At 35.1% G+C, this 17,227-nt stretch overlaps 1 protein-coding gene across 1 annotated transcript in view; it reads left to right on the forward strand.

Moving 5' to 3' along the window:
- Positions 1 to 17,227, forward strand: part of ESR1 (estrogen receptor 1) — a 121,605-nt gene that overhangs the window by 72,477 nt on the left and 31,901 nt on the right. The window contains 1 exon segment of the mRNA XM_065732177.1: positions 1,287 to 1,619. Within this exon segment, the coding sequence (XP_065588249.1) occupies positions 1,287 to 1,619 (333 nt within the window).

Raw genomic sequence — 17,227 nt, forward strand, 5'->3', positions numbered from 1 at the left:
ATTAGCAAATCAGAAATTGAAGTAAGGGGACTGCTATTTCCAAGGTTCTTTGTAGTCCTCCTGCCATTCTAAGGGGCATTTGGAGAGGCTCAGTAGCTGAGTTATTTCCACGTGGAAGAAGCTGATACTGCAGGTTATTTCTTCTTTTTATTCCAATTTCAGAAATGTGAATTGGATTTTCTAAGTGGACATACTGTAGTGGGTATCTAATCTGGTGGGACAGCTTCTTCACTTCTTTTCTCTGCAAGAAAGTGAAGGGAAGAAAGAAAGGTTATCCTAGCTTCTATGTTTACAAAGAATGATTTTGTCTTCTGACCTTCTGCTAGGACTAATGAACTTTGGAAACCATGGGGAGCAGAGTGCTCCCTATGTGAATGGCCAAATCAGATGATCTGGTAGACTCTATCCACCCAGCAATGATGAAATTGGTGTGTTTGCAGGCTACCTTTAAGTATTTAACTCAGCCTCGAAATGTCTGTTCCTCCTCCAGTCAGAGCCAGCACTTATCCTCCCTTTATGATTGGAGTCTCTGTGGGCTTTTTCATTACAATTTGTTTGTAACCTTCCCACATAGGGAGATTTTGTTCTATTGTAAAGTCTTAGTGCTGTTCTAATTAGTATGGCTAGCTTGATAACCTCCAAAGGTTTAGAATCTTTCAGGACTAAGTACATCGCTGAAATGTTCAGTAATGACAAAGATAATTTCTGTTCCAGTTGTTACAGACTTTTAACAGTAGGTCTCTCACACTAGATTTGAGGTGGAAATTTTCCCTTTCTTCTGTTTATCTGGTTTATTAAAAACTTCATTGCTGTAGAAACCCAGTATCTTTCCTGGATATTATGTAACAAGGAAGATGCTCCACAATAAAAAATTGGTGTTTAGTTAGAACTGGTAAACTTGAGGAAAGCTATATAAGAAGGGTTGGGTTTTTGAGAGCTAGTTCTATGATACATGTAGCCTGCTCAGATCATGAAGTCACTGTTGATCAATTGTCGAACAGTTACATACTTGAGGTTAGGACATTATGTTAAGGTTTGTGCTGTAAAAGTATTCATTTATTTCCTTTTGCTGCTTTTTGTCACTATTTCTCATCCTATATTTTTAAAAATACTATTTCTCTCCAACTACATGTAAAATTCCACATATAGGAAGAAGCCTTGACAAAGTAAATGAGGAGTTAATGCTCCACTGGCCTATCAACAGCAGATCCTGATTAGCTGAGACCGAATTTATGTAATGCCTGTGTTCAAGGAGAGGAGTTCATTATATTCTTGTGTGTCTCTAGGAATCCGGAAAGATCGCAGAGGTGGACGAATGATGAAACAGAAACGTCAACGAGAGGAACAGGATTCCAGGAACGGGGAGGCTTCTACAGAACTGCGAGCTCCCACCCTTTGGACAAGTCCACTAGTGGTTAAACATAACAAGAAGAATAGTCCAGCCCTGTCTCTGACAGCAGAACAGATGGTCAGCGCCTTGCTGGAAGCTGAGCCACCTATAGTTTACTCTGAATATGACCCCAATAGACCATTCAACGAAGCCTCTATGATGACCCTGTTGACCAACCTTGCAGACAGAGAATTAGTACACATGATCAACTGGGCAAAGAGAGTTCCAGGTAAGGAAATAAAGCCCCAATGCACTATAAAAGACTCAGCATGAAAAAAAAAAAACAAACACTCCAATTTATATAGCAAGTGCATTAATTCTACAGTTACTGTTTGAAATTCCTGATTTGACACAATTTTTTAAAAATTATACATAACTAAAAAAAATAATGTTTATTTGTTGATAGAAAACTGTAGGACATCATAAGTGACTTGCTAGGAATGTAGGACAGCATAAGTGACTTCTGAAGACACGTTTATTCAAGAATACTTTCTCTGCACTATTATATATTGTACAGCTTTGGGAACATAAAGTGTTTTCCAATTGAAAACAAAAAACAAAACAAAAAACCCCCACAATAACTTCAAGCTGAAGTAGAATAATAAAAGCAGAATCTAATCTTTTTGATCTAATTACATTATCTTGTCCCCTTTTTGAAATTAAGGTTGCTCAGTTTTTTGAAATATCTGCCATTATCTCTTCATCCATGAGTTAGAGATCTTCAATGATTTTTTTTGTCTGAAAAATCATACAGAAAAGCTTTTCTGAATACTTTTTTCCTCATTGGAATTGTATATTTTTATCTTTATCATTTTGTTACATCTTAGTTGCTCATTTTTAACCCCTCCTTTCTAGAAGGGAATTTTAGAATTGTGAGACTGTTTTTGGTAGAATAAATGTTGCACATCCCATTGCATGGTTTAATTAATTAATATCAGTGAATTGAGATGACAGTTTCATAATCAAGGTACATCATCTCTTAAAATGTCAGTCTACAAGGTTCCACTTCAGAAATTAACATTTTAATGCTTTTTGAAAAATTATTGCACATTCTTTAGTTTTACATTACATACACAGCATACACAGTAATATATACTTCAAAGTTCACTGGAATTCTGATCTCTTAAATTTTTACTGTAGCTCTTTGTTTTATTACAACCATGTAGTTTTTTTTATAACATATTCAGGAACACTTCTGCATCTCTCACTTAACATTACAGAGTGCAGTACCTCAACAGCATTGCTTGAGTTGTGCCATTTTTCTAGTTTTCTTCATTTAAACTTGGCAAGACTTTTTCTGGCAAATCCCTAACGCATAAAATCTGAGTCTTTTCCAGTCCTCATGGGTTTCCTTCTTAGCACTTTTCACATGTCACCCTGTGGACTCCAGCTATGATCAGTAAGAACCTGTGGGTGTTTCATTTCTCATCATATGTTATAACAAATCAACAGATTTCATTTTTTTTATAAAAATGCAGTGGTTAAGGCCTGATCTGCAGTTTGTTCAAGTCAAGAACAAGTTCTCCTGTTAATTTGGTGTGCTTTGGATCATGTCTTTTCAGAATGGTTTTGAAAGATAAGTGCATGTCTATAGTGTTAACGCTACACAACGTAAAACCAGATGAATTCAAATGACATTTGTCCTAATTTTAGAGACATAATTAATCTAACTCTGATACAAACTATCAATTTGCAGTGAATATGAATATGCTCCATTCTAAATTCATTATTTTCTTCAACTGGAAACATTTATCTTCTATGATATTTTATTTGAATAGTTAATGTAATTAAATTATAGCAAATTGTTAGGGAACTTAAATCTTTTTTTTTGTTCAGAAATCTATTTAAAAATACTTGTCACAAAATGATGACATCCACTAAAGACTAAAACTCAGCTTACTTTATCACATATATTCTTTGTTTTCTAAGAAAACTTCCGAATTGGAAAAACAAATCTATAAGGCTATCAGCTGCTTATGTACAGTCAATGTATTTTATGTACTTGTTGAGTGCCAGAATAGACCCTAGGGGGGAACTATGACAAATGACTGTGTATATATACATTAATAACTGAATAATATCAATCTAACAGGTGAATTTTGAAATAAAACTGGAGAATTTTTTTTTTTTAAAAAGGTCCCATTCATAGTTGCATGAATAAAATAACTGAATGAGAGTTTGCAAACAGGACATGAATAATTTTGATATTCTAAAAGTCAGCTCTCAACACCTGGATGTGTCTTGGTGTCAGGGCTTTCACAACTGTATCCATGACCAAACCCAGAAATTATGGTATTATATATGGATTTTAGATTTAAAAGAATTGAGGCACAAAAGATTATCTGCTTCTAAAATTTGCTTCTATGCAAAGTTCTGAGAGTAGCAGTTTATGGTTTTAGTTGCAGATAATAGAACACAACCATCTTTCAAAGATAGGACTCTAGTTTGGATTGTTTGCTCAAGTTTCCTTCCACTGTAATATGCTTGTAATAACTATTATTTGTTATGTTATATGTTATTATAACTATTATTTGTTATTAACTGTTATTTGTTATATGGCTGCCAATATAAGTTATATTTTCATCCTGCAGTATGTGTTGTATTTGAATACTATCTTATTACTAGAAACTATACAGTCCTGCTTAGAGAGGATTTTCATATACATTATCCTTACACAGAGAAACTGAGTAACTATTTTTTCTGTTAAGTGAAGTATTCTATACGACAGCATTGTGGGATACTGCTCAGTTCTTTTTCTCAGCTAATTTACTAAGGTTTCAAGCATCAGAAGCCAGATTAAAAGCATATTTTATTTTTTCTGAAGAGCAAATGAGCTTTTTGCCTGTAGCAAAAAGTGGTTGCAGGAAACATCATCTTCTCTGTACATCTCTCAACCCTTGGAAACATTGTACAAGTTCATTTAGTTAAATGCAGGCTCTTAGCTGATGGAAAAGCAGAAGCAAAGGAGTTTGAGAGCTGAGAGCATATTTGTTGAGGACAGAAGACTGATAATAAAGTGCAGAAACTCAGTGAAGATTCAGCGTTGAAAGAAGTATAAGGACTTCATGAATTGTGGAGTTTATATTGCCACTCAGTCTTTGAGAAGAGTAAGTGTGTCAAGGCAACTAGTGAAGACCTTTTTTTGGTCAAACAGTCTTTCTGGTGGTATAGAAGAAGAAAGAGCTCATTAGAAAATTGTCTTGGTAGACATATATCTATTCTACAAAAAGTAATAATGAAAAATAATTTGTAATTGGCTGCCTAGTAAAACATAGGCAGAGATCTGTTGTGGATCCATGCTAAGAACAGTCTCCAAAACAAAGAGAGTATCTTTGCAGGCACGTCCTGATTGGGAAGATGAAAAATGATCCAAACTTTTACTGTATCTATCTTGTTTACTATTAGTTCAAACTTCCGACTTAGTGTTAACAAATTTACTTAAATTGACTCTGCCATCTTGATGAAGTTAACAAATTGCTGTGGGAAAAAGAACTTGTGACACTTTGTTGAACATAAATTTCAAGAACAGTCTTCAGTACTTAAATATAAAACAATTGTTAACTTGAGTCATAACAAGTTTCTCCTGTGACAGTACACCTCATAATATGCTAAGTGCACAAAAACTTCCTTGTCCAGTGGAGAACTTTCCTTGTCCACTGATACAAATTGATTTGCCAGATGACATGCAAAAAACTTGTACAGTGTCCTATACACAGAAAAAAAATTAAATGCCCCACAGGCCCTCTTCTTTATGTGACCTAATGGGTATTTTGGCTTAAATCCTCCCAGATGGCCTCTTTAAGACAAGTAGTGGTGCCTTCTAATTAACCCAGCCAGATGGAATAACAAGCAGCTGCACAGAAGGCAGGTGCAAACAGATTGACTTTTTATACACACGTAAATTGAGCCTGTTAACAATTAATTGGTACAAATTGCTAAAAATCTCATGTAAACAGGTATCAGAGTAGGTAAGTAACCATGTTCATTTTGAATCATGTGTTTCTTATAAATATGTTTTTTTCTATGTTCTTAGTATGAATAACATCTTGGTGATATACTAACACTTTCAATATCATAGATTAAGTTTTATTTATTTTAGTGAATTTTTCTTGCAGTCACCTGTGCAACGACCAAAATCATTGATATCTTTTTCTATAGAAATGCTGTTATGTTAAAGGAATTTGAAGACCATGTTTTATTGTTCACTTTCTGTGTACATCCTAATATCTACATCTGTTGTTCTGTGTCCTTTAAAGGAAGGTGGTATTTTCATTGTACTTATCAACAATTCTTTTTTGTGGAAAGGCTCTTGAGATGGTAAGAGACAATGAACTCACACAGCAAGCTTATGGTAAAGAGTGTAGCTTTAAGGAGATTTTGCTGTAAGGGTAAAATCTTTGGCACTGTTGCTACAAAATTGTATAACTATTTACTACAAGTATAGTAGCTGTACAGCTTAATAGGCCTAAAATGGTACACTGGGCATAGAAGCTTTGAAGTTTTGAGATGATTCACGGTGCTGTACTTATTTTATGGCTTCATGAACCGAGGAGATAAACATTCTGGCACTGTTTTTTTTTCTTTTTTTTTTTTTTCTTTCATTTCAAAGCCACAGAAGTTGCTGTTTTCTTAAGATATTGTTTTCTTATTTGACCTTCTAAACTGTTCTGTTTGTTAAGTTAGGAACAGCATGTAAAGAGGCCAACAATAGCCACAATTTTGCACTGTACTTCAATGACACCAAACCTTGGGGGGAAAAAAAAAGTTAAAAAAAAAGCATACAGTGGAAAGAAAATAGTCTTTTACAGGAACGATGTGCCTTTAATAACTCTAGATGTCTTTAGGTGTGGGGCAGTTTTCAGGGTTTATATGTTTACTGGTCCTCCTTGCAGTAATTTACACTCGGCTTAAAGAAGGAACTGCTTGATATTGCTGCAATATTGTTTTAAAATAAGCCTTCCAAAATATCTGCTTTGTAGGCTATTCTCCTTTGACAAGTGGGTTTGTTGTTGAGGTTTGTAACAACGTTATCAGCAAAAAGCCCTCTGCTTATCAGTTACTTTAATCTGTTGAAGTGATAGTCTGACTGCTCCCCCGACTTTATAGGGTGAAAACAAAGGAGGCAAATATGTCTGTAAGAGAAAAAGAAATTTTAGCCAGTGCTTGGACCTTATTTTATGGATGCTTCTTGTTAAATTAATTTCTGTGAAACTTCAATTAATTGATGTGAATGTAAGAGATAAGAATCAATCCTCATAATGGACTAGTCAATTATTGTTTGAATTCAAATGTTTAAGAGATATCATGCAATACCATAATTACGTGAGGCAGCAGAGTAAGTTAAAACTACTGAATTTAAAATGGAAGCTTTCCACCTCTCTATTTTCTCAATCAAGGAGGGGTTGTTAATCTTTTGTATCTATACTTTGTTAAAAAAAAAAAAACTAGCTCCCTTTATGTCCATCTCCTCTAGCTTCTGGGTGCTGCATGAGGCACTTTAGCTTTTACTGTGACTATTTATAGATCTGTCTTTGTTAGTGCTTTTGAAATGCAGGGAGGTGTAATTCCTCTTACAGAGAAATTTAAAGTAGAGACTGTGTGATGCAGTGGTTTGTTTTTGGAAGCCCAAGGAGAATACATTCATACTAAAAGACAGAGAGAACTGGAGGGATTTATGTGCATCGGGAACTTGTGTCAGACTGGGAAAAGCTAAAGTGGAAAAGGAACAGTTCAGTAGAAATGTTCAGAAAAATACTTAGGCTTTGGCTGCAGGGATTTGTGGAATCAAAAATATAAACAGGCAGTACTTTCAATAGCTGATATAATAAACTAGAAGACAGTAATTTCAAGAGAAAAAAAGGTCAGGGTTTGAGTAATAACTGTGATAGTAGAAATATAAGAGGTATCCTAATGTAATGGTTTTCAAACTCTAGGGAGTCCCTAGGAGTGCAGAGGAGGGAATAAGTGCATCAGGGCTAAGGTTAGCAAGCTGACCATCATCAAAGATGCTCCAACAGAGAGAAAAAGTAGACAGCAAATGGGACAGGATCAGAAGAAGAAGACAGCTGAGAATCATCCAGATGAACCTATATTAACTTCCTGGTATTCTTACTCATTCCTTGGGCTACTGCTGGAGGACAGAAATTTATTCAGCTATACTTTTAAGATGAAGTGTTTGGCTGTTTCCTCTCCCCTCTGCCACAGCGAGAGCCTTGGGACATTGTTTACTCACTATCCCAGTCCCAATTCTTCTTTTAAGTTGCAGCCTTCAAGCTTCTAGCCTCATTATTTCCCCAGGACTTTCATGGTAGTGTGGACTATGAGAATATGGTCAAACTGGGTAATTCACTTCAATAACTTTCCAAACAGAGAAAACAGGGCGAGGAGGAAAAAAGTAGTTAATTAGAAATCCGCTGCCCTAGATTGACTTTTCATCGTGATCATTTCTATATTTGGGTTAAGGCTTTTAGGAATATGAACAATCAGCAGTTAATAACGTTAAGTATACGTTCTTTCTATCGTGTTTCTTCATCCCCAAATTTTTAATATGAAGTTACATCTTAAGTGAATTTCTGAAATGACATTTAAAACTTTCTGGCATTACTACTCAGGGTTACAGTGGAATGCTGTGATCACTGTCTGTCAGTCACTGTTCAGACTGGACTTGTGTACTTCAGAGGTGCAGCCCAGTGCTTGTCCATGGGCCTTTGAGATGCTTTTGAGATAAGAGATCTGTGTGTGGATATGTGAGAAGTTTTGGTAGGGATAGTTCTGCTGTAGGCAGGATGCCCAAGAAATGTAGAGGAAGATGATTGAACTGAGGTGGTTAATTAGATCACAAGCATCAATAAAAAAAGTGGAAGCTTATGATGATATTTATGTTCACAAATAAAAGAAATTTCTATTTCCTTCCTCTATCTGAGTCATAGCTAATTTCTATTTCCTTCCTCTATCTGAGTCATAGCTAGAGTTCTGCAAGCCCATCAGCATCCTCAACTTGCCATATGGATGACTATAAGGAATGTGTTACAGAGATGAATACATATAGATAGAAATTCTGAATTGCTCTTCCATGATTACAGGTAAATCACCATTCTTCTTTGATCAGGTAGTGACTGATACCCCAGTTTCCTTATTGCAAAAAGACCTTGATCTGAATGCTTCCCTTGCTATCTCTGAAGTCCTGAAGACTTTTTCCTCTTCTGAAATGGACCTGCTTTTGGTTTACATAGTAGGAATATTAGAAACATTACCTAATGAAATTTACTAATCAGAAATAAATGAAGTATTTGAATAAACTCAGAAGTATAATCTTGAGGGTTTTCTAATGCATAGCTTGCAATATTCATTATTTATTTAATTTGTAGCAGATTTTCTTATAAAGTCCTAAAGATAATTGTGCAGCTTTCCAGATCTTATTTCTTTATACAGAAGAGTAAGATTCTGAATAAGTCATGAGTTGATGCAGTTACACAAGTGTATCTGCTATCATTCATTTTTAGCACAGTTCTGTGGCTACAGTTAAGATATCTACTTCTTGCATGAGACTGTATTTTTTTTCAAAAGCATGATGAATGTCTGTTATTCTTTCTTGCATTGCAATTCCTTGAAGATGCTACATTGTCCTGTCATTCACAGTGGTGACTTTGCATAGAGAGGTGGCTGTCAAAAAACTATTAAATGAAGCATGTTATATACTCTTTTAGGCATGTCAAATTTATAGAAGCTGAAATAAGATACAAATTCATAAATTGATTAAAATCACAGAAACTGCCTTTCACTTGTTCTGCACTGCTGTAGTTAAAGCTGTCTGTGCACAGGATCAAAAAATGTCTGTAGCTCTTCTAAGTAAATGTTTTTGTTAAGATGGAAGTGAATGCACGTGTTTCAGATATGTTTCTGATGTTTAGAAAAATGGGAACTAGCTAGCTACATTTTTTCAAGATATTTATGCAATAAATCAATAAAAGTTGAAATAAATTCCAGTATGCCATTTTTAAATGCTATAATGTTTGTTCTCCCAGAGAAGTCTTACATCCATTTGTTTCTGGACGCAAATAGTTTGAAAAACAGTCAGTAAAGGCTTTCAAAGTCATCCATTTATTAGTTCAGCTCATTAAGTGTGTTTTGTTCTTGGTGATTTTTCGTTTTTAAATAGCCCCATTTAATGCTCAAATATATATTTTCATCTAAATATCTCTGAAGTTAATATCTCTTAAAATAGAAATTTAAATCTGAATATGAACTTAGCTTGTATACCTCTGTTTCTACAAGTATACATGTATCCAAATACATTTCATGCTTTTATATTAAGTTCTTTTTGTACCTTGTGGTTTGGACACCAAGACCCTAATTGCTATTACAAGGTTGACTCTGCTCAAACCTTTTATATTTGAATTCCAAGGCATAATATATATTTCTGCAATCTTATTTACCCTCTTGTCATATAGTGGTAGACAGGAAATAACATGCAACAGGTAAAAAAGAGGCAACATTCTTTTATCAGAAAAATCCTTATTTATTGGAGCTCATTGCACACTCAGTAACTTTTATGCTCATTTCATAATAAATATTTGAAGATTAAATTCTATTGATTTTGGCAAAAAAGGAACAAAAAATAAGCATCTGTAGTGATAATTTTGATATGTTTAGCCAAAACTTAATGAAGTAAAAAGCTTAAATTAGAATATTTTATTTCTAAAAGAAATGAACATCTTATAAAAACATTTTCTGGTATTTTCCTTTAGTTGATAAGTAATTTACACTCTTGGATGAACATATCTGTCTTTGAGGTTTCAGCTATGCTCAACCCTGGTGCTTTCCAAGAAACACTCATTAATTTCCACTCTAAGTAAACAGTAAGTAATAATCCTTTCTGATCTATTTATTTCTTAAAATAATTTACAAAAAGAATATGCAATTGTTGGAAAGCACTGATGCGGTATGTATGTGCATGCACACATACCCATTGTTCCCTGTTCACATAATTCACATCAATTGGCCCTTTTTACTTGATATTTAATAATTTCAGCCTAATTCATTTAATTTCTCTCCAGTACTACATCTCTGAATGTAATCAGCTGCAATTCCAGCTTACAGGTTATTTGTACATTATCTGTATTAGTTTTCTGTTCAAGTGAGCCATTCACTAAATACTCATAGGATATATAAGGGTTTTTAAGAAATAATTAGGAAAGATTTATTGTAGACTTTTTCTGGATAGGCTCTTGCCCTGCCTGTATCATTACAATGGTGAATTATATGACACATCTGTTACACAGTTCATTTATTTTCTTTGAATATCTCCCCAGGGAATGAACTACGTGTGTAAAGAGTGTGTTGTTTTGTCTGTCTGTTAGTTTTGAACTGCTGAGAATTTAAGCTAATGAAAGCATATCCCACAGTGGAATGGTGAATGAAATATCTCCAGAAGTTTCCTCTTGCCTGAGTGGCTGTTAAGAAAATGTCTCCTTTCTTCTTTCTGTAAAGTGCTGTTCCTTCTAACCAACATAGCCTGTCTACCACAGGCAAGGTAGTTAGCAAGGAGATGAAGAGTTATTTATTATGGCAACTAGAGCTAGGTTCTAGATCTGTATGTTCATAAGCCTCTTGAAGAATCTTACAACAAGGAGGGAAGAATGAAGATCTTGAATGTGACTTGTCTTATTCCCTTTCTCCACTTTGTCACTGCTGGTTATGTTGGTTATAATCTGCAATTCTTTTGGTTATCTAGTATTCCTTATAAGTGGCGGGTAATCTCTGGAGGAAAAAAAAAAAGGATATTGACCAAATTTGGTGAATTTTTTTTTTTGCTTTTCTTTGTAGCTTGGGATTTAGTTTGCTTTTTTTTTTTTAGTTAATCCAGTAGGATGTTATTAGGTGCAGAAATAAGACTAATATAAAGAGGATTGTTGTTCGCAATCTCACTTCAACTCCAGAAAAACAGATGTGTTCCCCACTAAATGATATTCTGAATCTTTTAAGGTGATTAAAACAATTAATATTAAAGATATCTTAATTTATGTGATTTATAAAATAGGGAATGTGGCATTCTAAGCTAATTAAAACTTTCCAAGGAATATTAAATCTTATCAATATCTTAACAATTATCATATCAAGTGTTAAGATAAGGATGCCGTCAGTGATGAATTATAGTTCAAACTCAAGTCTTTTTCTAATTTATTGTCTATTTCAACTTCAAAAGAGAGATCTTTTCTTTTCCAATCTTGCCCACACAAAGTGTAGTTACTGACACTATTTGCAGTCTTTACACGGCATGATCAAGTCAATATATATATTTTCTACTTTATTTCTGCTCACTCTAAACATTCTGAAATATGTTCTGATGAAGTATATCAAAGATGTGAGGGGCTGGAGAATTAAAATGAGGAGGAAGAATAGTAATTTCCTATTACTCTTGGATTTGAAAGGATAAAGAAAAACGCAAGCCGATTTATCAGGATGTTTTCTAGTTCACAGAGGATCAGAGTTATTAGTGTTCTTTCCAACCCTGGGGTACGGGGGCTCCCCAGGTAGCAAAGGCTGACCACTCATTTAACTTTGCTATAATGAAGGTAGAGGAGGCCTCTGGCTTTGCTTTCTGTTGAGTTTACTGCATGGTCGCCTATTCTCATGCATACTTTCGAGTTCTTCCTCTCTCCTTCTATTCCAGGAAGGCAGTAAAGCCTTATGGAAGTTCTTTGGTCTGAGCTTGGACTGTATGGATAGCAAATAGTGATCTGAAGTGACAAAGGCATGTAGCAAACTTTTTGGAAAGGACAAATAAGTTTTAGCCTTCTGCTGGCCAGAGTCTTGTAAGTGGAAATGGAAGCCTCTTATATTTCAATATAGGCAATAAACCACTGGTATTAATTGGGTAACACTGCACAGTTTAAAAGTTGTATAGATGACCAGATTCTCAGCTGATATAGAAGAGATGCTAGTGAAAACCTAACATAATTGTGGATGCCTCTTTTGGCTCTGTTTCTATACTCCTTTGATATTCACATAAACACAACTGTGTAGAAACTTTGCCAGATAGGAATAACAAATGCACCTTTATTTTTCTTCTCCAAGCACACATGCAAGGTTGTGTGATTTTACCCCAGACCTTTTGGGAAGAATGTTGCCTAACTGCTGGGACCACTACTTTTGCTCCTGGCTTACCCAAAGCTTCTCTGTGTCAGTTGTGTGTAACTCTGGTAATGTGGCACAGTTTATTGATGCCTAAACTGCTATTAAAGGACTTTCCCTGCTGCATGGGAATGCTATGAAGCATCTTAAATTTCCCTATTGCGACACAAAAATCAGGAGTTTCTTAACCTACAGGTATAATTAGGAATTAAATCTGCTACATTCTTAATATAGCGCTCCATGTTTTCCTGCTTTGCATCTCATCAGTATGCCTCTGTTTGCCATAACATCTCTTATGTCTTGCAGGAGTTTTACTTTCTGCTTTATCCAAGTCTTATCCAAGGCTATCTTGAGAAATGGTCTTTGATATCACTAAGTACCTCTAAGAAAAAATGAATATCAGATAATTCAGAAATACTTTAGTATATTAAAATAACTTGTTAAAAATATGCTATGTTTCTCAGCTTTGTTTCCACTTTGTACATTTTTGTTGTTGATTTTTCAAAGAAACCTCTTGTACTCAAGTGTTCAAGAAAGATCCTGACATAAGAATGAGACATTGCCAGGCAACATAAGTACATTTCCCTTACTATCTCCCTCCAGCAGACAGTTCAGTCGAGGTGCTCTTTTCTTTAAACTCCAGATGAAGATTCTGTACCTTGTTTACCAGTGTTAGACCTTTGGAGAGATTTTGGTAAAATTCTGTTGTTGCTGTCTGTTGAACTCAGATCTGCTTTTCTTTATCTGACAGGGAGTAATTGGTACCAGCTTCGCTGGAGAGAATTCATTTACGAGTAATGTTGTGGAGTATCTTTTAAATGTTGATGTTAAGTAGGTAGGAGACAGTTGTATTAGCTTGTCAGTAAGTGTGACAACTCTGAAATCACTCAGTACTGGGATGTCAGAATTATTGTGCTTTTCTGAATATTTCAGTATAATTATGCTGAGATTTCTACTTTATTACTTCTGTGATACCGTGTCCCTCAGCTTCAGATTAAGAATAATTGATGTACTTCCATCCCTACAAACATTTATATGAATGTTTGCAATATCACTTAGGTAACAATTAAATTATATTTGCTGCTTCGTGGCTCCTACACCAATACAGCATTTTCTACCTCTGAGGACAGGTACCTTTAACCTGCAAAGATCTATGTTGCACTCAACATGTGTCTTCAGGGTTCAATGTTGTAACACCACTTATAAAATGACCTTCAAGACTTTGTCCAAAATGTGGTTCCATTTCTTGACCCTAGCTAAAAGTTTTATTCTCATTAGTCAAATTCCCATACTGTATGAGGTGAAAGAAAAAAACAACTAAAGTTGTTTATAAATAAAGTTGTTTAAAAATATTTTTTCTGTTAAATGAGAGAGATTAAAAACTACCATTTTTTGGTAGTGGGAAAAGACATAAAATTATAATTTCAGAGGAAACTTGCTGAATTTTAAATTGCACATTTTTCTTCTAATCTTTAATCTCTGCTGTTGTACTTATTAGAAGATATTACTGTGATATTTTTAAGTAATGGAATTCCATGCAACTTTCCAGTCCTGACAAAGGATGATAAATAGGGTTTATAGGTCATTAGTTTGGATGATCTTGGACACTTCCAAAACTTTTCCAGATGTCTCCAACAGAGTTATGTGAATAATTAGTATCTTTGTTTTCTGACAGTTCCAAACAATAAAAAAGAACCATTTTCACTCAATGAGAAATGACATTTTAAAAATCTTTCTGCTAAATAATAACTGTTTGAAGTAAAATGAAACATTTCTGGTAAAAGGAATGCCTTTAATTAAGATCCTGGATATTTTAGTACTTGATTTTAAAATGAAAACAAGAGAATTTTGGAAAAAAAGGCCCTAGTTTTCATTGAAATTTAGGTACCTTTCACAATGATGAGCTAAGAGAGACACATATTCTCTGCTAGAATTTAACCTGTATTTATTTGTTTATTTTTACTTCATGAAATTTGACAATTTGACAAAGACTTCTAGGCTTGTCAACCTGTTGCTTACTGATATAAATTTTCTATCACATTGCTTCCAACCACGTTTCATTTCAGTGCATGTCTCAGCAGTAATATGGTAACTTCAGGATGAGGTGGTTGTTCTCTGCGAACAATGTGCATGCTCTGTGTTCAGATCTAAGGCTGATCTGCGCAAAATGTTTCTTTTGGTTGCCTGAGGCATAGCAGGCACTGAAAGGTTCCTTGGATTTGTTATCTGTTGAAGAAGAGTGTGCAAAAAAGGAGCTTTAAGTGAATGATGTTTGTTCTGGGAACATGCTGCATGCTAACTTATTAGGTTTCCCTGGACAAGAAAATGAATATAAATGGCCAGCTGCATTCCAGTGTCTTGATTTCCTTGTAATGTATTCCTTTGCTCTGTCACATGGTGACACTCCCGCACAGCTGCTAAAATGCTTTTGTTGTTGTAGTGGTTAAAGGAAATTGCTGCAATTAATTTTGCTGTCTTTCTTCTCTTTGATGTGTCATTACAATTTCTTGGATAATTTTTCAGATTGGGTCCTGTTCAAAACCAGTCATAGAGGGACAAAAATGTATGGGGGGGGGGGGGGATATTCGAGCCCAATTTATGCATGCTTATGTTTCTGTTTTGGTATAGGTATAACAACATAAGGAACACAAAGCAATACATTTACATACCTTGTTTCTGTTACTCGCATGCAAATGCAATAGGCAAAAAATATGACTTCTTCAAAACTGAACAATCTAAAGAAATGAAATGGATGCAGGTGCCTCAGTTGAGCTAGTTTTATTTCCTAATGACTATAAAGAATGACCAGACCATGAACTCTGAGGTTATGCTTCATTTCTTGGGTACAGCACATTATGTTCTGAGCAGTTTCTATTTGTAGTCTTGAAGCAGTTTTTATCTTCAAGTTCTGTATAGACTTGACAGTTTTTTCTTCTTTGCATTGGGTTGCCAAATAATCTAGTTTTCTGCTAGTTCCAGATGCTGCTGAAATTAATGTAATTGGTGCAGTGGTAAGTACTGTATGTAGATTCTGGGATGAAATAGATTGGTGGCATTCATTTATGAATGAAGGAGAGGAGAAGAGAGACCTCCCAGTTTAATCACCTGGATATTGTAGTCAAAATAGATGTTAAATGCGCAACAGGTATTTATCAAACTTTCAGCTATGGATAGAGATGGAAATTGAAGTAGTTTTTTTTTTTAAAAAGTAAATTGGAAATACTGCAAAAGATAGAAACAGGTTTCCAGGCATATTCATAAACAAGCAAACAATGAAGTTAATAATCATTACTTTCAGCTTCTAGTTGCATTATTAAATAAATAATACTAGTATAGAATAATATCTAATGGTGGTCACCTTGCAAGGATAATTTACCTCTATCTGAAACACTCTTGAAAGGATAATAACAGCTTTCAGGTCCTGCATGTGGCTTTCCTAATCAGTGGAATAGAAAGAATCAAAAACAGAACAAAGGACATACTTTTATACCCTAGCATTTGTGGGGAAACTGAGGAGCAGTGAAGTTGAAGCAAGTTGCCTGTTAAAGTGAGTCTCTACTCTCACTTTAACCAAGTCTCATTCACTTGGCACTCCTAGCCTGACACCCATCAGCTGTTAGCACGTGTAGCATACCTGAGCTGCTTTCGTCTGCCCTGAGGGTTTTCACAGACTTTTTCATGAGCCAGGGCCTCGACAAATGCCATTAGTGAACCAGGAAATCTTACCATCTGAACTTTGTTTTTAAACATTTCCTCTGGTAACTGTGTATCAATGCATGCTAAGGTCACTTAGAGTGCTGTGAGATAGTCTGCTCATCTGCTTTGTTTGGTCCCTCTCCAGTGATTGTGTTTTCTTAAAAACTTGATGAGTAATTGCTGAAGGAGAGTTTTTGCTCAAATGGTTGTTTCACAAAACTGCTTCTTGCAATTGATTGTGTGGTTGGATCACAGATGTACTTTAGTAAGGAGGTCTCCTGGATACAGCTGGGTGTGTAAAAATAAATAAATAAAATAATCTGAGTCATTCTGGACATGACCTTGAATCTTGGAGCAAGTTTACACCAGGGGTTCATCCAAGGTAGCTGGTGTTCTTTGGCTGCCCATTGCTTGCTTTTCATTGCTTCTCTGTGCTGGGTAACTTCATCCATTGGATGAGAACAGTTAATCCAATAGCATAGACTAAGAGAGTGGGGCAGTCTAGTTGGGGGGAGATGGGGAGCAGAACGAGGTGGAAAGGACAGCTTGTATTTATGAGTGTGTCTTTTGTGTTCATAAAAGCCAGGCAGGAATGCATAGCCAGCATCAAGGATTATTTTAGCTGGATCTGCTTTTGATGGAAAACATTTTGCATAGTGGTGATTTCTTAAAAATCATGATAAATTAAAAAAAAAAACAACAAAAAAACCCACAAGAAGTCAGCAAACCTGCTTGCAATTTGTCTGAGTATTGATATAAATTTAGGATAATGTAATTAACTGTTGCAGATGAAAAAAATGATATATTAGTTCTGCATAATTTACTCAGCAACTAATAAATTTTGTGTAGCAACCTTGCACTTTTGTAGGGAAGGATTCAGAGGACGCGATGCAAGCCTTCCCATGTATTTGATGGTCTATCCCTGCACTTAAATTCACTGGGATCAGGTTCCATTCTCCCTTTTTCAGGATGCAGACAATTTCCTCTGCTTTTTAATTTGCAAGTCTG

The sequence above is a fragment of the Cyrtonyx montezumae genome, unplaced genomic scaffold (assembly GCF_038088225.1).
Source record: "Cyrtonyx montezumae isolate F1298 unplaced genomic scaffold, pur_monq_1.0 scaffold_0, whole genome shotgun sequence".
Lineage (NCBI taxonomy): Eukaryota > Metazoa > Chordata > Aves > Galliformes > Odontophoridae > Cyrtonyx > Cyrtonyx montezumae.